The sequence below is a fragment of the Gopherus flavomarginatus genome, chromosome 1, assembly GCF_025201925.1.
Source record: "Gopherus flavomarginatus isolate rGopFla2 chromosome 1, rGopFla2.mat.asm, whole genome shotgun sequence".
Taxonomy (NCBI): Eukaryota; Metazoa; Chordata; order Testudines; family Testudinidae; genus Gopherus; species Gopherus flavomarginatus.
In genome coordinates this window covers 227721957-227742292 of record NC_066617.1, presented here as the reverse complement: position 1 = coordinate 227742292, position 20336 = coordinate 227721957, and the positions used below count along the sequence as shown (strand labels likewise).

Below are 20336 nucleotides of genomic sequence, written 5' to 3'. Positions count from 1 at the left end.
GGTCCTTACGCGGCTGCGACAGCAACCGCAACAGGCAACCGAGACTGCGGCTCTCGGCGGCGGCTTGTGTCCCTACTCGCGCTCTAGCGCCCCCTGGCCGCCGGCGGCTTTCATTGCTCGAAGCCCCGCCCGGTCCCAAATGCGCATGCGTGGAGGCGAGTTGTGTGGGAATGGAAGCTTGAGAGGGTCCGAACGTAGAGCCAGACAGGAGCGCAGGGGACCAGCTGCGTGTGTTTGCACGTGACAGTCCCATTCTCAGCCCGCTGCGCAGGGTCCACCGGTGGTCAGGATTTTCTTGTGAGAGTCCCGGTATTTGCTGTTTTTCTTAATATCCAACTGTAATGTGAAATTCTGCCCTGTCCTTAAAGAAAAGGGTCTAGCCCTCCTGGTGGAAAGCGAGAAGGTGTGAGGCCAGCAACGTACCTAAAAGAGTCAAAACCCAGAAGGCAAACGCAAGCCGTCTACCATTTATTATTTTGTTACTATCTCATGATTTTTAGCTAATCTTATTTTTGGGAGAGTGCTGACATAGAGTGACCATATTTCAGGTTCACCAAAAGAGGACACTGCTAGAGGAGCAGGATGGGGATATGTGGCAGGGAGGCTGCAACTCCAGTTGTCATCCCCTGCATGAAGAGGCTGCGACTCCAGCTGTAAGCTCCCCACGGAGGAAAAATCCCAGGCAGTTGCTAATATTTTAAAAATTTGCCCAGATGGAGATTGGTGGACCAAAAATTAGGTCATGTACATGAAAACCTGGACATATGGTAACCCTAACCTGACATACTTTTAAATACCTGGGGGGCTAACCACATTGCGATCAGTAATCATGACTGCCCAGCACCACTAAAATTCATATTTCAAGTAAAATTATGTTAGCTGCAGTATCCAGTGCTAAAATGGAAAGGGTTCTGGATGGCAAATGGAAAAAAGGACAGCAGATCCAGCCCATCCACCCCATGAAACAAATATGCTTCTACCTCCTAGCACTCAGCTCTAAACTGTGGCCTAAACAGCACTTGGAGGGATAGCTTGGTTGTTTGAGCATTGGCCTGCTAAACCCAGGTATTTTCATTTCTTTTTACAGTTCCTTCTGTATTGTTCTACAATCTTTCTTCCCTTCCTCTTCCTGGGAATTTAAGCAAGTCAGGTGAGTCTAAGTGGCCCTCACACCTGGGAAGGGCCCCATCCTCAGGGTCGCAAGAGGCTACAGGGAACACTGGCATAGAGTATTTTAAAAGGCACATACAGAGAAAGTTATTAAAAGCTAAAGCAGTTTACATCATTGTTCCTTTCAAAATTACAGTTCCTTCCCTGGGCTACTCCTGGGACAGTGAAACTACATACCACTCCTTTCTCATGCTGAGGAAAGTCTCAATCTTGCCCTAAATGCAAGTCATTTTGTGATATACAGTATACAGGACCTTTCACAAAACTTATTTTTAGAGAATTACAGGCTATTGAATAGTAACAATGCCATAATTAAGGTTGTGAATTTTTTTTGGTCAGAAATGTTAAGCCTTTATGTTTTAAGGAAATATGAAAATTAAAGAATTAAAATTCAATTTATATTTTTCATATTGGTTAGGTGCAGACTGGGTTCATATGCACACAAGATAACTTTTTAAAATTGCCTGTGAAATATCTTCTCCTCTTGGTGAATTTAACAAGACTATTGAGGAATACACTTTTGTTCGGAGATGTATCACCCATCATAATTGCTATTCCTGCTATTTTATCTAAAATAATATATTAACATTTAATATCTTGTGTTGACTAACAATTCTTGTTTTTCTGTGTTGCAAGCCTGAAGAGGATTACGATACAGTAATTTCAGAATCACAACTTCAGTTTGCAATGCGTTTTGACTTGCAAACAGTGAATTTGACTGGATCAGTGGAATGTTTCCTATTAAATTTCTCACTAATATGTATATTTTAATTTTCAAAACTTCGGTCTTGCTTTCCAAATTTCAAGAGGCTCATTGCAAATAAATAAGACTCGACGTTTATCAAACATGTATCTAATTTCAATGTGTGACAAAATAGTTGTTTTTTTTTTTTAACTTATGCAGCAATCTTAATTATTTGTTTAGCACTACATATACATATGACACTTTATAGCAGATGAAAAGACAAGGTCACTGCCCTTTGGAGTCTACAGTTTATGACTCCTATCTTTCATCTGCACAGAGCCCCAGGTACTTCAATGGAGCTCTATACATTTGCAGCAGTTTGTCCACATGCAAGAAGTTGCAGGATTACAGACTAAGTGACAACAAATTTTAGTATTATTAGCATCTTTTGGTCTGGACACCTCACAAATATATACAGTTTTTAATAGAGTTAAATGTGATTGAGATCTTATAGTAGGCCTAATTTTTTTCATCAAGTCTCTGTTGACTATACCAATAAATGTCAAGATGATAAAATATGCAACAAAGTAATGGCATAAAGCTGTAATGTCTTAATGACAAAACAACACCTGCATATTAAGCTCAGAAAAAACACACTCCTCATTAGTTTAGAAATTAATTTAATAAGTCATTTCTGGCTGGGAATGCATGTTTTATATGGAGCGAAGTTAATTACATTTGAGGTAGGAACCACACGGCAGGTTTCCCCCCCCACCCCCTCAGTGTGATTGGAAAAATCAATCCCAATAAAACAGACATTTTTCATATGTCTGAAAATTTATTCATTGTATAAATTTTAATTTCCTTTGAAGACTACAAAACCTGCCACTTGACAGGGATGCAAGCAATGATATCTTTCCAGGACTGTTCATGGTTACATCTGGAACAGTTTAGATTACACATTAATAGTATGATTAGAAAATTTCCTAGATCATACTCTGAATAAAACAATCATTTAAGTATTCAGTACTATTTAACCTTTTTACTAGCATTTCAATTCTATGACAGCAGTGCCAAGCATCTGAAAGATGCTATTTTAATTGTCTGCCAAAAGGCACAATACAGTTGAATTCCTGTTACTGTACCTTAGACTCACTTACATGCCATGCGGAGGAAACTAGTATAAAGTATGATTGTATAGAATTGTAGAAAAATATTATCTGTGATTTCATTGTTTTTAAAAACTGTTTTAAGTAGATTCCCCCACCCCATTAGATTGCAAAATAATTACATCCCTTATGAGTACACTTTCCCTTTGATTAGGTCAAGAGTATCAAGATAAAGCTAATCATTTACATTATTTTCATGAGTGAAAACTCATCCATTAACCATTGATGCTTCCCAAAGAATGACATACCTAGAAGCCTGCTTCCAATAACAGAAAAGCAGAGCTTTAGTTGGTATACTACATTTACAAAAACAAAACAAAAAATTCTATTTCCTTATGCCTTTTTCCCTTAAAAATTGTTTTAAATACTTCATTTGAAAAATTCAGTATAAGTTTTGTTCAGTACTAGTAGTGATTATGAATAAAGATCTTCACTGTTGCTAGATATAGATCTAATTGAGTAGTGTAGCTACTCCCTCTCTCTGCTCTCACGTACTCTCACACCACTGGCAATTTTGCTTTGAAAAATAGGCTATTCACCTGTATCTGTATGTCTCCATTTTTCCTCCTCCATTAATCTGTATCCTAGAGTCAATTGCTATGCTTTGCAGACAAAGAAGCAGTAGTGAAAATATACACAGTGGGTCATACACCCTTCAAGCTTATGCGGTAAGGAGTTGAGACTGCAACTAAGCAGCTGTATGTTAATTTTCCATCCTTAGTTCCTAAGTAACTGCAGTTACAAAAACATGTTAAAGATGAATGGGGAGAAAAATGTGTGGATCCCAGAAAGAGATGTGTATAAAACTAGGTTTGCCTGTAAAATTTATTTCCTCCACAGAAACACACTTGGTTTAAACAAGGATTTAAAGCTATATTCGATCTAGATTTTAGATTTGACCAGTTTAGGATGTGTTAAAATACAATCACTTTGTCTTGACTAGTCTTTCTGGTGTTAATTAGGTTGTTTTATACAACTCCATCTAATAGCACACCTTAAAAACTTACTCTAGATCAAGCCTGAGAGATGGGCTATTTAAGAAATTAAAAGCCCCGTATGGTTTGCTTGCTTGTGCATATACACAGTAAGATGTGGGAGCATTCTCTGTGTAAAGGAAACATACTGATCAAATTCACATTTCCTAATAGTTTCTGCTTGGATATATTGACTACAAAGACCAGTAAGCACGGGGGAACAAAGGTGACTTTGTACCTTAAAAACACTGAAGAATCGGTTTGTGCTTTCGTTAATATGCCTCCACAGAGTCCCACTTTCAGACAGAACCAGGTAGAGGAGTATTTCTAGCTTAAACAGAGACTGCCATACAAAACCTAACCTCTGAAATTAGACAATTGTTAAAAATGTACACGCACTGCCAAAAGACTAACAAATTTCTGCCACCGTAATTTGTCTTGATATTGCCATAACTTTGGTGGATTAGGCACACGCATACTCTCACAAGACAGATACATCCCCTTGCAAGGCAAGGAGGGTACAATGAAACTGATGGATTGAGGTTAGTTTCTCACACTGTCTGGGGTGATGATGAAGGTAGTGTGTTTGTAGCCCATAATGGAAATGTATATGATGCATGCTGGGTATGAGGTTTCTGATCTTTAGGTTGTGGGAACACAGAGGCAGAATAAATGAAGCAACTGTAATATTAAAGACTTCAGGAATACAGAAATTACCATATTTGAGTAGCTATTGACTTTCTGCTCTGTTATATTGACTATAACACCACGTTTCAGAGGAAGACACTCCTATTTATTAAGTATATATGGGATATTCATTCCTGAATTCAGTTGCTGATCATTTTATGACTTGAAGCAAAAGAACTGAAAGACCGTGTAATTATTCCAGCAGTACTGTTCTAAAATGAAATCTATCAGCTAGATTTGACTTAATGTTTAATCTTAATCTTCAAAAGAAGCAATTAAAAAGTTTCCAGGAGACATGGTTTCTTAATTTTTGTCAAGCCTGACTTATAGTTACTGATGGACCTGAAGAGAGACATGCTGAAGGGCGAGATTACCAAACAGTTGTTAGGCTAACACCATTGGTGCTGCAGCCAATCTCAAAGAAAAGATACTGCAAATGGCTTTTCCCCTCCTCAACATTAAGGATTTTTCTTGTATAAAGGGAGAATTCTCAACAGAATGAAAGAGCCACCACTCAATTATAGAACATGAGGTAAGGAGGAAATGGCTAATTACACTGAGGATAGTAGCAGTGAGACAAATACGTTCAAGACACTTGTTTGACTTTTTGCGATCAATAAGAACCCTCCAGTTAAAAACTTATTCTTTGATAATACAAAGCAACATAAAAAATTCTCTATTTCCTTTGGATTACCATGCCTCACTGAGACCAAGGGTAAATCCTGAGGGCCCTGCTAGAGTTCTGCATCTTGCCTTGGAGAGTCCCTAACTCTTCATCATCCTTGCCAAATTTAGATCAGCACCACGGCAAGGTATTAAGAAATAAGACATCAGTTTCCACAGAGGGCAGTAAGACAGATTGCTTTGCATGTTTAATAAAGGAACCGTTATTATTACTATTTATTTGTAAAGGGCCTTTCTTGTTCTGTAGACCCCTTGAGGGACATCAGCATAGACAGCATCAAACTACATACAAAGCCTCTAGCTTTTCAGCTCTTTCTAACTGCCTTTTTTTTTTTTTAAGCGAGTGTGGCGTCTACATAATTCTCCCACCCTCCTACCTTTTGATTAGGAGACTATGTGACAGCATGATTCTCTGTTTGGCATTTTAACACCAGTGATCAAGTTGATTCTGGAAGCTAAACAGTTCTCCAATTAAAATCCCATCCTTTTTCCAATCTTCTATTTCTACTCCCCTTTCAGAGATCCCCACAAGAGTATACGGAGACCAGAATGTCTTCCCTCCTTCAGTTTAGAGCATTAAACAGAAAAGCTATGATGTTTATCCCTACCTCACACTTAAAACAGTGGCTAATTGCTCAACTGTCAAGTTCCAGGCAGCTTGTAAAAACCTAAGCTTTCCTGTCTGCCAAGGAATACCTAAAAACTTCTGTCAGAGTCTTGGTTCCATGTTCATATGGATCAATGAATCAGATGGAGGAAATCTGTGGTGTGACATTAATGAAGGACTTCACTCCCTCTTTCCACAAATTTCTTTGAAAACTTCTCACTGTAGAAAAACTAACAAATTAGTTATTGGAAAAATAACTGAACAGACTAATTAACCAAGAATCACACTGCCTTTTGTGCTGATCTCTTGATTTTTAAACAATATTGTTCACAGAAAATGTGCCCTAAACTCCATATTTAGTAGCTTTGGATATTTCTGTAAAGGATATTTGATACAGGTAGTCAGTTGATGTACCATTTTCTTTGGCAGAATGGGATATGAGCCAAACTTTAATGTGCTCCAGTGCCCACTCAAGATCAGCTATCTGCAGTGAATCTCTCAGACTACATAAAAGCAAGCATGTTTTATGATTTGTGTCCTCAGAAAGTAAATCAAGAGCCTTTTAAACTCACATTAAAAGAAAAAGTGGGAAGAACACTGCCATCAAGGAACATGAAAAGGGTGGTTTTGTTTTACTTGACTTGGACAGTACAATTTTAAGGGTGCCTGGACTGGTGATGAAAGGCCCAAGGAGACCAATTATGGTGCTAGAACCTCAGATGTCAGTTAAAAGTACTGGATGGTTCTATTCTGACTCTGCTTTGGACTGTAAACTGAGAGCGTCACAAGAATGAACAAATTGAAATTCATCAGTCCAGTATATTCTAACCACAAGAGACAAAGTTTACATCCATTTTTGGTAAGCGTCTGTTTATCAATGGACATTGTCTTTTGCTTTAGAGTCAGCATTACATTTCTTCTCTAACTCTCTAATGCCAGCACTGGCTGAACAAAATATTTGTCAGCTCTTAACTACAGTAATAAAATAAAATATTAAATGAATTATGAGAAAAAGCAAGAAGCAACTATCCTGAAAGGGAAAACTTTAGCAACGATTCCTGAGTCCTGTAATTGGTGAGAGAAAAGAGAGGGGAGTGATGTGGAACAAGTTACTTTTTGTTATGGATGCGTTACCTATTACATGTGTGAGAAACCCACTGTTTAAATTTTTAATACTACAACATCTCTCCGGTTTTCATAACAGACATGCAACTTCAAAAACATGGAAATGTAGAAAAGACACAGACAAGGAAAAATACACATTCATAATATTACATTCAATAGCTTTTTAACAGTCAAGGCTGTTTTAGAGCTGTCCAACAATACTGATTAATCCAGGTGAACTGTTTAACCAGAGTTAATTGTCAAAATGATTAATAAAATCTAAATAAACCAAGGCATGTATACATTAAAGAAAACAGCACAGAAAAGTACTGCTTATGAATTGTTTACAAAAACATACAAAATGTTGGATGGCACAAAGTATACAGTGCTAATATAAACAGATTGTTTAAGCTAAGTGCTTAACATAAACTGTCCATCTCAACATGTAACAAAGAATATTTTAGGGGACAAGAAATATTTCTTATAAAAATAATGCTATATGGTGCAGAGTGCTTTATTCAGTGTATTTTATGATAGAGTTGGCATTCATAATTCTTCTAGTTTATTCAATCAGTGAACATGTTCATTTTCATTGTGTTTCCACTTTTCGCTTCATCCAAAGCTCCAGAAAGGTCAGAAACTTGCCATCAACAGTTTAAAGGGAGAATAGATGAAAGCAGTAGCAACAATAGGAACAGCAGCAGCATTATGGGTACCAGCTGGGACAGAGTGTGCTTGCAGGAATCTGTCAGATATGTGCTACTTGTCGCCATGATTTGTGCTATCATCTTATACCATGGTACCAAGTATCTGGTTGAGGTCACTTCACAGGGCTGTTGAGGTAATTTTTTTTATACCTCTCCTCTGAGCAAGAGTAGAACGGCCTACTGGCTCCAAAACTGGTGACTGATTGCGGTTCAAAGCAGAGTATGTGGCTGCCATGGCACCCTAAGGGGTTAGAAGGCAGAGGTAAAACAAAACAAAAAAACCACACACATTGTGACTTTACTACATTCTAGAGAGCATAACAATATTACATGATTTAGAGATCTTTACTAATCAAATTGTTTTCTGTAGGTTAAAAACAATAGGCTTGATTTACCAGTGCATTATTCTGGCTATTTAAAGCATGACTACATGTTTCTTTTTTTGCAGCACAGGAAGAACTCAACTATGTTAAAATTGTTTAAGGCAACTTACATGACTTTTAAAAATCAGCAGGTGCCAGTTATATTGCAAAATTAAGTTGTGCTTTAACTAGATCCCAAAAGTGCAGAGTAAAATCCCACTAGAGCAGTGGTTCTTAACCTTTACTGCAGCCTGCACCCCTTTGGTTCTTAAAATATGTCCTTGCACCCCTTATCAAAAATCAAAATATGTTCTCGCACCCCTTATCAAAAATTGTTGAAGTAGGTCAGTTCTTTAAACCTAGATATATTTTTGTTTGTATATTACAATAATCATTAAAAAATGTATAATGTTAATAAATACATAGGTTTGATGAAATAAAGTAGCTGTACTTACGTGCCTGTGCTTAATTTATGTTTTCGATGATTTACCTTCTAAAAAAAATCTGGCATGTCTTGCACCCCCAGAAAAGGCATCTCACACTCCCAGGGCGTGCGTGCACCCCAGGTTAAGAACCACTGCACTAGAGGATTGTCCTTGTTTATGGTCTGTCTAACCATTTCTGTTTTCACTAAAAATTGCTTTAAAAAATGTTTCACTACTAGCCTATATAAATATGAAGTGTATACATCTAAACTAAGTTTACAGATTGTTAGAAAATTCTAATCTATGGCTAGGATCTGAACTTGGTTCCTTGCTTCTTAGCCATTTAGTGCTGGAAGCTGTGTGTCTTATAGTTGACTTAGGGTCATTTGATTAACTCTTAAAATATAAGATCCCTCTTCTGTGTTTGGGAGGTTCACCATGACATAAGGCCTTTGAGGGACTTTGTATGTGTGTGGGGGAAATGAGTGTGGGGATCTTCAATCTCACCCATCCAGGTTAAAATTAAAATAAAAAAAATCAGTTGGTATCAAAAGTGGTTTGTGTTTAAAACCATCAAGTGTTGATCATTACATAATACACCATTCAGTATAACCTTTACTATAAAATTTCCATTTCATTTTTTATTTTTAATGAAAACTTCTTAAAAAAATCAATTTCACCTCCAAAATATCATCTTTATACTTCTAATCCCTCCACTAAAATCACACTAGCAACCATAACTACAATTCCTCCATTGTAAACATCTAGATCACTTACTGTCTCAGATGAACTATTTTTTAAAATCAGAGTTCAAAATCTAGGAGTCAACAGCTAAATCACCAGGGAAAACATTATTTATAAACTCATTTTATCTTGTAATCTGTCTCAACACAAAAAGTAAAATAGTATGGAGATTACAGTGTACTGCTCTTTGTGAACAGAGCAGATTTATTCTCCACAGATGGATTCACTTGAAGTCCTATACATTAGGTAAATCACAAGTTCACATGCCTTAAGGCACTGTGTTTACTGAACTCACAATCATAAAAGTTTGTGATTAGTACTTAGAGCAAATGCACGGTAACTGTTTTTGTTTACAATTCATACTAGCTGAACACACACATTTATTTACCTTCACCAAATGTGGAGCATCCTGTCGGTTTAGCTGGTACTGAGGCAACTGGTCACTGTCAACTATCCAAGGGTGTCTAAGAACCTGGGCGGCAGTCAGTCTTTGATGTGGGTCGACATGAAGCATCTTTGAAACCAAGTCCTGTCAACAATACAGAAACAGTTAATTCTGATGAACAGTAAAATTTAAGGCAGTACAGATTATTTTTAGAGTATTAATAATGTTAAACATGATTACAATTCAAGATTTGAAGAAATACTTTGTTGTGATCAGCAGTTTAAACAAATCTCCAGGCCATCCTCTGGAAGTGGTTGAAGTATTACTCCATAGTGTGCCCACAAATGCCAAGATCTATTGGAGAGTTTATAAAGTAACTAGTCATGTGAAGAGCAGTATGCAAGTGAAATTATACAGATCAGTTCTGAAGTATCTTACTCTAAGGGCATGTCTACACTACAAACTTAAGCCAACCTATGTTAGGTCAACTTACAGCCACCGCAGCAATTACTGTGGTTGTTCATTTCCACACTGCCCTGCTTCTTTCACACTGCTTCTGTGTCCACATCAGGAGTACTTCCACCGACATAAGAGGGGCAGTGTGAGGGGTAGAAAGCCCAGGCTCTTAGCTCCACGCAGCTCCCTGTGTTAGCCCAGCTGCCTCCCAGGCCCTTGGCTCCCTGCTAGCTGGGAGCAGGGATCCAGGACCTCAGCTCTGAGTGGGAAGCAAGGACTCTGGGCAGCCACCAGGATGGAAGCTGGGATCCTGGGAGCAGTTTGGCTCCGAGCAAGGAGCCTGGTCTGCAGCCCAGCTGGGTGTGGGGAGTCTGGACAGCAGCCATGCTGGGAGCTGGGACCCTGGGGCAGCCCAGCTCTGAGTGGGGAGTCCAGATAGCAGCCCAGCTGGGAATGGGGGACAGTCAGGCTCTAGCTGGAGCCCCCTGCTTCCCCGGGGTGACAGCATAAGCTATGAGCAACTTTCTTGTCAGTTATGAGCCATGAAACAAACAACAGCCAACATAAGTAACCCTCAGTGTCAACATGGACACTGTGTTGCCCTAACTACAGAGGCATCACCTCCATGAGAGGCATAAGGCTTGAGTTATTATGTTGGTGTAGTAGGGCACTTACACTGGCTGGAATGTACACTTACATAATTAGGTCAACATAAGCTGCCTTACGTCAACTTGACTCTGTACTGTAGACCAGGGCTCATATAAAGTGTAAGGAGAGTACAAAACTAATTCTGGGACAACTGCTTGTGAGAAAAAATGCATTCAGTAATCTTAAACTGCCTAAAAACATTCAAAAGTACTTAACAGCATGCGAACATTTTCTTATAAAACAAACTCTCTGTTGTGGAGTTTGGAATAAAGACCCTAATAAAAAGACTTCTTAAAAGTTGAATGATTTTGGACACATTTGGGACTCCCAGTATAATTGGTTGGGATGGCACTGAATAAAGAGATATGTGATTCTATATCTTGTCCAGGACAAAAGGTAGACGTGTCAGTCAGGCTGTTTAACATAAAACAGGTAAATACTTGAGAATATTTAGAAATCAAGACATATGGAAGCACAAAGCAAATTAAAGACATTAGCCAAAGAAGGGGGGAAAATGCTTAAATAATCTGAGTTCTTTCAGCATATTAGGGCTTTATTATAACTAGATAGAGGGTGATGAAGGCTATTGAATGCTTTTGGACATTATATATATAGTGCCAAGTTATGGCTGCCCTTCACAGACGCTTCATGGATCCATAAAAGAGGCGCCCAAGAGCATGTGGCTATAACTACTGCATCTTGATTTGGTTTTCCAACGCCCCACAGAATTAAAAGTGGTGGTATTGAACATGATTATTTTTCTTCCTAAACATGACTGACTGTTTAAACATGAAGGGTTCATAATTATCAAATGAATATCTACTCATACAAAGGATTGGCTCAGTAAATTTTTAAAAATCTGCAACCTTCATTAAAATCATGTTCTCTAATATTATAAGCAATTTTTATTGTGACAAAAAATCTTTTACAGAATCTGTTAAAATCCATCTCATGCACAAAAAGACAAAATATTAAATATACTTGCCTTAGCTGTAATTGAAACTGAATTCCAGTAACCACCAGTGAGAGAGAACTTTCCACTACCTATTCGTGCCAATATCTCCTCTGGGGTATCATCAGGACCATTTGCAAAAGGAGTGTAGCTAATTAATCAAACAAGTTCAGAGTATTAAAAGCTTTTCCATGCTGGACTCCAATCCTTATTTCAAGTATGACCACAGCTGCCAGTGGTTTCCAAAGAATCATAATTAACATCCCCCTCTCCAACATCAAAAATTATAGTAAAACTGATTTCAAAAGCACCCAAAATAATAAATTATAGATGAACTACATGTAGAATGAGATTAAGGGCCTGCTTCTCTTACTATATTCCTTCTGTAACAGAGTGTGTCTAAGTGTTGGCTAATTCTGAGTCACAGCTCTAGAGACTGTCCTTATTATGTCCAAAAGTCAGTACATCCTGGTGGAATGAAAGACTATCTGTGTATAAGAACTCTGAAAATGGAGGACTTGATGATTCTGATCTGGAAAGAACAAATACCCAGCCTGACGCCGGGGCGGCTCTAGCTTTTTGCTGCCCCAAGCATGGCAGTCAGGCAGCCTTCGGCGGCTTGCCTGCAGGAGGTCCCCGGTCCCGCGGCTTGCCTGCAGGAGGTCCACTGGTCCTGCAGCTTCGGTGTACCCGCCGCCGAATCCGCGGGACCGGCAGACCTCCTGCAGGCAAGCTGCCGAAGGCTGCCTGCTGCCCTCACAGGGACCGGCAGGGTGCCCCTCGTGGCTTGCTGCCTCAGGCACGCGCTTGGAGCGCTGGTACCTGGAGCCACCGCTGCCTGACACTAGCTGAGAAAGAAGTCACTAAACCCTAGAGGATTTACCTTGTTCAACAATTCACATCCTTGCTATTGAACTAACGAAGTACACTAAACATAACTGAGAATGAGAAGAATAACTAATTTTCATACATGTGGATTTCTTTGCCTTAGTTAAGCGGTTAAGATGAACAGGAATACTGTAAAATTGTGGCAGTAAATAACCAAATAGTTTTATAAGCATCTTGAGGCTAACTTGTAAGCCAGGTGTAAGAGGTTAAGTTGGCTGTTAAAAGTGGTATTTTTCAAAGCTGAGATTTGGAATTGTTGCTTGATGAACTTGTATTTTATGTATTCTTTTATGCAGATCATTTGTATTGCATATATCATTCTGACTGTATTGTTTGAAGTTATCTGATTCATTCTTCTGAGTAATCAAACTTCTACTCCTGAGGACATTCTGCACCAAAAATTAAAAATTCTGTGCACAATATTTTCAAATTTTGAAAAATTCTCCAAATTTTGTTTGTCAAATAAATGTGGAGGCTCCAGCATGGCACTGGGGAGCACAGGGCACTGGCTGCACAGAGATGGGAGATCACTCTGCAGCCCCCCTATCGGGACACAGATTCAGCGGTGAGGCTGCACCTAACCCTGACACAGTGCAAGGACCGGGCCTGTCCCAGAAACACTCCAGGGCCCTGCCCCTCCATGCCATATGCACCAAGTGTGGGCAGGCAGGCTCAGCAAGGCAGGATCCAAGTGTACAGGGGTTCAATGGGGGGGTCCAGGTGTGAGCTGAGAGGGTTGTATGTGAGGCAATCGGGGGCGGGAGGAGAGGAAGGAAGGGGAACAGGGGAAGGGATCTGGATGCACAGGGGCTTACTGGGATTTTTGGGGTGTAACAGTAATGGGACTCTGCAGGGGGTCCAGGTGAAGGTGGTTGGGCCTCAGCAAGGGGGATCTGGGTATGGAGGGGAATAGAGCTTGGCATGGGGTCTGGGTGTGGGGGGGCTTAATGAGGGTCCAGATGCTGGGGGAGAGGGGCTCAGTGGGGGTAGGAAACCAGGTGCAGCTGGTTGGGGCTCAGTGGGGTGGGGATCCAGTGGCTCATCAGGGTGGTCCAGGTGAAGGGGGAGTAGGGTTCATCGGGGGCGGGGTTCTGAGTCTGTGGGAGTGAGGTGCGGTAAGCTATGATGGAGTCTGGATGCACAGGGGTTAGGTGAATTGGGGAGCAACTCCCTGTACAGGGATCCTTGCCGGTGCAGCTGAGGAGCGATGGGTGCAGGAAGCGAGTGTGTGGGGGAGAGTTTGCGGTGCTTCCTGCAGCTGGGGTAGAAATCCAGGGGTTGGTCTGACCCGACCCTGGATGCCGTGTAGGGGAAGAGGAAGTCCTGTCCTCCCCAGTTGAGCTGGGACTAGTCCCTGATCCCGGTGCAGGGTAGGAGCCACCAGCCAGGGCTTCCCCAATCCCGGCCCCTGCCCCACCGTGATCTACCTCTTTGCTGGCTGCCCTGGGCACCCAAAACATACTTCTGTGGAAGGTCGCATGACTGCTCTTGTGGCTTCCCTTTGCTTCCCTGTCAGAGAGTCATTTTTCCGCAGGGAAGAAAATAAATCTGCAGGGGACATAAAATCTGCACATGCACAGTGGTGTCGAATTCTCCCAGGAGTAAACTTGAAGGCATCACTGGTGTGACACTGTAGGAAATATGGGTGATATTTTATGATATTGTTGATACCAATATCATAAAACTGCAATGAATCATGTCAGATATGCTGTGTGATATGTTATACTTTGCCAAGTATGATAATCTTGTTCATATGTTTGTATCACCTTTGTATTATGAGTTATAAATATGTAGGGTATATATCTGTATTTCAAAACTTGTGCTGTGTTTCTGGGTGACACCCAGAGACAGACTGGCATCAGCGCTAGGCCTGCATGATGGCCATCAAGGGACATCAACTGTACAATGAACCCATTGAAAGGGCCAGGGACTATACCTTATGACTCAGCAAGGCATGCAGGGGCATGCCTATGGAGAGAAATCTAAGGCCTTTCATTGCCATGTGCTATCTGCTATGAGTTTGTGTTTGAAACAAAGGAACTACCAGCACGTGGCAAAAGGACTATAAAAGGCAGATGCATCATCTCCATTTTGTCTTCAGTCCTGCTTCTTATCCTGGAAGAACTTTGCTACAAACTGAAGCTCTGAACAAAGGCCTGAATTACCCATTCAAGCTGTGGATGTATTCCAAAGGGACTTTCAAGCCAGCAAACTCAGCAATACTGCCAAGAACCTAATACATGAATTTTGAATATTTGTATTGTGACAAAGTTCCTCCTCTACCTTAGTGGGTCCTGCGCTTATTGGCGGATTTGTTCACCTCAGTGATCTTCCCCTCTTGTGGAACTCACAGTCTGGGTCAGCTCCTCCTGTGTCTGATCAGGAGTTGGGAGCTTTGGGCGGAACCTGGGCCCGCCCTCTACTCCGGGTTCCAGCCCAGGACCCTGTGGATCGCGGCTGTCTATAGTGCCTCCTGTACCAGCTGCATGACAGCTACAACGCCCTGGGCTACTTCCCCATGGCCTCCTCCAAACACCTTCTTTATCCTCACCACAGGACCTTCCTCCTGGTGTCTGATAACGCTTGTCCTCCTCAGTCCTCCAGCAGTACACTCTCTCACTCTCAGCTCCTTGCCTTCTTGCTCCCAGCTCCTCACACATGCTCCTTCTCCTCTTGCTCCCTCCCTGCCGAACTGGAGTGAGCTCCTTTTTAAACCCAGGTACCCTGATTAGCCTGCCTTGATTGGCTGCAGGTGTTCTAATTAAAGTAGCTCTCTCTACTGCCTTCTAGAAAGATCTTAATTGGCCCCAGGTGCCTTGATTAACCTGGAGCAACTGCCATTTGGTTACCAGGGTACTAGGGATTTGTTTAGCCTGGGGTTAACATACCTGTTTCTCAGTACTTTACTGTAGCCATCTGGCCTTGCCCCATCACAGTATGTATTTAACAGCTCTCGTTTTTTTTTTTTGTTTTTTTTTTAAACAACCACCTTTAGTTTTAGACACTAAAGGACTGATTGACAGCGTGCTATTTTGAGTAAGATCCAAACCTATACTGACCTGGTAACGTGGCTGACCCCTTGGGGTCAGAAGAACACTTTGTATATGTGAGCAGAGTTTTTAAAATAACTTATCACTGTACCGGACCTATGTGCTGATTGGGAGCCAGAGTACTGGAATACAATAAAGGGGTCTATGTGATTTCTTTTGCTTCTTAAAAACCAGTGTGGGAGATCAGAAGCACAGTTTGTGACTGGTTGGGGAATTTAACTTGAGTATTACCTGCCAGTCTTGGGAGTATCTGCTCTCCCTTTTGCAGCCTGCCCTGACCTTGGCATTTCCAGTGAGGGCTGATCTAGGCACACTGGGTCACAACTGGTAAATTTTAACCACATATATTCTCTTCAATATGCATAGTACTTTCCAGCTTTTTTGGTAGGAACAAGTTTCCACTTCATGTAAAGTAACAGTGTATGTGAGTCTATTCTTATTCTTAAATAATCATAAGGCTACAAAACATACATTTGATATAATCTTTGACTAGATTTAACAACAGTTAAGCAAACTCATAAGGAAGTTTATTTTAGATATCGACTCTTAAGAGCTTGATTCTACTATGTGCAGAGTACCCTCAACTCCCACTGAAACCAGCACCCAGCAGCTCCCAGGAATATTAGCGTCTTGCAGGATTGAGCACATAATCAATACTTTGTTTGAGAATAGTAAACTTATATAAACAAACAAAAAAACCCACTTAATTTTTGCAAACTCACCCAGTGAGCATAGTATAAAGCAGGACACCAAGACTCCATATATCACAAGCAGCATCATAGCCTTGCCTTTTTAAAACCTGTGAAAAGCAAATATATTAATTTCTACAGAAAAGAGTATACTTTATTATGATTTTGGTGCCAATGTTATCTTATTGCTTCAAAGATCTCAACTGTTTATCGTTTCAAAAGCTAAATTCATTGATAATTTTACAATTATGCAATAATTGATAAACAATGTTTAAATAATGAGAAAAAAACCTATTTAAATAATCTGAAGGCATGTAAACCACAACTTGATATTTACCTCTGGAGCAACAAAATTTGCTGTGTAACATGGAGTCATCAAAAGACCATTTTCTGCTCTTAGCTGTTTTGCAAAGCCAAAATCACAAATTCGAATTGATTCTGGGTTACCAGATTCATCAACATAAAGAATGTTGCTAGGTTTCAGATCTCTATGAACAACCTAAATAAAAACAAATACAAAAAAACAATATAGGAGAGGGTTCTCTATTATAAGCACTTACTTCACTGCTTTTTAATTTGCAGTTAGCAATGGCCTTTAAAAGAAGGTGATGTTTCTAATATCAACTCCAGTACACTATAATGTATTGTTTTTGGCTATCCAGAATGTCAGAATGGTGAAATACATGAGTTAATTTTGAGAACAATACAATAGGTCCAGTTTTCAAATTTGGGCACTCTGAGCATGAAAGTGATGTTTGACACGAGTTGATGATGATGAACACTGTGATGGAGTGGACTAGGCCCTAAGGCCTCTGCTGGAGGCCTTGTGGCCCTGCCACACTCTACCCCAGAAAAGGGCAGTAGAGAGGTCCTCCAAGTTGTTTAGAGCAGCTGTGTGGGAAACAGACAATTAGGGCCCAGCAAGTCAGCATAAGAAGAGCTGCAGGGCCAAAGCGAGTTCAGTCTTTGCTAGAGCTGGAGGAAAGCACATGGTCCTCCAGGCTGGCTACTGGGACTGCACAAGGACAAGGCTTTAAGGTAAGGGTGAAAAATGTGTGGGAGCCACAGGGAAGTGGCCCAGGGAATTATAGCAGCAACGCAGTTTGTTTAAAGGACATTACGAACAGCTGCTATGTATAGGGTCTCTAGGCTCGGACCCGCCCCCCACCAGCCACTGGGGAAGTGGCCTGGAGTTTGAGGCACCCCAGAAGGGGGACTGAACCATAGTAGCCCAGCTGAAGAGCTGAGGCCAAAAAGGCCCTGAGAGGGTGAAGACATTGCCTCCAGGGAAGGAGTCCTAGGGCACTGCTCTGTTCTGAGCAGGAACAAACTGAGAGACACATACAGAGGGCACTGAGAGGGGCCCCTTTTGGACTTGTACCCTTAAAGGGGTTTGTGTTGCTTTGATCTCACAGACAGAGTGTGTGACTTGGCTGGAGGGCTGAGTCAGTGAACAGCCATCATAAACAGGTAGAGAAAGAGTGCAGGCACACATGCTTGGCTGGGGGGGCACTTGTGAGAGATGAGTGCAACCTCCTTACAAACATCAAGTAATTTCATCTCCAAATTTCCTAGAACGATAGTGTTTGGAGAAATAAAGATCACGTAGGCTGAATTATTGACAACTGTTTCTTGAGATATAAATTTAGGAACATGACTTCAACATTTGTCACAAAGGCTGTTATCATACATAATGGGATGCCATGGCAGACAAGCAAATGAATGTATTAAGCTTTATAATTAACAACTCATTATTTTCCCCTCCTCTTTCTTCCTATCACAGATACAGATGTGTCATGTTTTCCTCATCCAACACCTCCATTTGTTTTGGTGACATCACTACCTCCTGCCTTATGGCCTCCCTGGCTCCCAATGTCACTCTCCATCTTTGTCCTTAACCATCAGGTTCCTTTCTTTTATAATACACAGATTTTTCACTCTTGACTCCAACTATCACCACATCAACCTTGCCCAGCTCTAAATTACTTCGTTTGTCAAAATGAGCTTTCCGCTACAGAAACTATGCGGAGTTTGAGAGTTTTGGAGAAAAGGTTTGGTGCAGCATAGGAAACGTGTTTAATTTTTACATAATGGAAGAATGCATCAGTTGTGGATTTGTCCTTTCAAATTGTGTTTCAGTATATATTAGATAATTCATTTCTAAAATGTTTTCTTCAAGTAGAATACTTACTCCTTGTGCATGGAGGTACTCAACAGTTCTTGTTATTGTGAGCAGGACAGCACTAGCTTCTCGTTCTGAGAAAAACTTTTGCCTAAGAATTTTGTCCAGCAGTTCTCCTCCTTTCATAAGTTCTGTTACCACATATACGTATTTTCCATCATCATACACCTACAAAAATGAAATAAATTAGCATGTAAACGTCTTTAAAACAGTTTTCTTCTATTACCCTTCTCTAAGGATGTCAATATAGTGCAGATAACCCAAAAGGATTCTTTTTATTACAAAACCTGTGGAATTACTGCCACTCCCCAACCAACCTATTTGAACAATATTTTAAAATTGCAAAATGAGCACAAAACTTTATCCATTAAACAATAAGTACAGTAAATGAATAACATGCAATAAATTGCTAGGCAAAAGCCTGAAAACAAAGAACAGGTGAGTAAAATGTAGGCATGCTCAGATTACTACTTTGATATCTAAATGACTATCAGATCTCGATGCAGTAAAGTAGATATAAGCTAATACTGCTATTGTCAAGGCTGAATTAGAGCTAATTTCATAATGAAGTAACTATTCCACAAAAAAGTTCAGCAATGGCTAGAAATTAGCCATTTCAGCATCAGTTTTAGGGCATTATAGAACAACTTTTCAAAATTCATCTTACATAATAATTTGGGGACACTGCAGTTACTGCATGAAACAATCTGTTAGATTTTATTGATTTCCAAATGTTACAATGCTAATTGTGTCAAAGTCCATTTATAAATTCCTATCCCATTTCTTGGAAAATTTGATACTGTGCACACATGTACTATTCTAAAAAGCTTATTGAAGTCCATTAATACATCATCCTGTATTTTTCACTATGAAAAATTGTTTAAGTGTTTTTGCTTATGTCCATTTGGTCTGCTTCTATTTGGGCGAGATAAGGTGGGTGATTATCTTTTATTGGATCTTCTGTTGGTGAGAAGGACAAGCTCTTGAGTTCTGTGTGGCTTTTAGCTCATGTCTTTCACCAACAGACATTGGTGCAATAAAAATATATTACCTTATCCACCTCTCGTCTCTCTAATATCCTGGGACGGCTTGGCTACAACTACGTTCTATTCTGCTGAAACAGCAGACCAGTTATCTTACCATCTGGGGGTACTGCAGCTTATAAACTGCATAGAAGCACTTTGAAAGCATTAATATCTGAATACCACATTTCATTTTTATTGCACGTCTTTGGGCTTTTAACTTCAATCTCCTTCAAAATTTGGCTTTTGTTTTAAAGAAACCTTCAATAAATGATCCTCCTGCTCTTATACAGAAATGTACTTTTAGAGAAATCATTCCCTCATTATTCCCTCAGTGGGGGGGGGGGAAACAATAACAGAAAATGTGGAAATGGCAAAGGTGCTTAATGACGACTTTATTTCAGTTTTCACCAAGCAGGTTGGTGGTCATTGGACAACTAACATAGTGAATGCCAGTGAAAATGAGGTAGGATCAGAGGCTAAAATAGGGAAAGAACAAATTAAATATTACTTAGGCAAGTTAGATGTCTTCAAGTCAGCAGGGCCTGATGAAATGCATCCTAGAATACTCGAGCAGCTGACTGAGGAGATATCTGAACCATTAGCGATTATCTTTGCAAAGTCATGGAAGACTGGAAAAGGGCAAATACAGTGCCCATCTATAAAAAGGGAAATAAGAACAACCTAGGGAATTACAGACCAGTCAGCTTAACTTCTGTACCCAGAATGATTACTGAGCAAATAAT

The 20336-nt window shown here is 40.2% G+C and overlaps 1 protein-coding gene and 1 long non-coding RNA gene across 6 annotated transcripts in view; one reads left to right on the top strand and one right to left on the bottom strand.

Moving 5' to 3' along the window:
- Window positions 1-91: 91 nt before the first annotated feature.
- On the top strand, window positions 92-9699 carry LOC127043057 (uncharacterized). 4 transcript variants are annotated; one of them, XR_007772125.1, is made up of 3 exons: window positions 92-309; window positions 1088-1150; window positions 8241-9699. It is a non-coding gene; the product is annotated as an uncharacterized LOC127043057 (long non-coding RNA). The 4 variants fall into 4 exon arrangements; XR_007772124.1 differs by having other exon boundaries at window positions 8236-9699; XR_007772122.1 differs by lacking the exon at window positions 8241-9699 and adding an exon at window positions 6406-6486.
- Window positions 7119-20336, bottom strand: part of RPS6KA3 (ribosomal protein S6 kinase A3) — a 134677-nt gene continuing 121459 nt past the window's right edge. For both annotated transcript variants that reach the window (XM_050936542.1, XM_050936543.1), the window contains exons 17-22: window positions 18578-18736; window positions 16724-16885; window positions 16420-16496; window positions 11793-11910; window positions 9707-9847; window positions 7119-8028 (exon numbers count right to left, since the gene is read on the bottom strand). In XM_050936542.1, coding sequence (XP_050792499.1) covers window positions 7906-8028; window positions 9707-9847; window positions 11793-11910; window positions 16420-16496; window positions 16724-16885; window positions 18578-18736 — 780 coding nt within the window. In that variant the 3' untranslated portion in view covers window positions 7119-7905. The remainder of the gene's footprint in view (window positions 8029-9706; window positions 9848-11792; window positions 11911-16419; window positions 16497-16723; window positions 16886-18577; window positions 18737-20336) is intronic.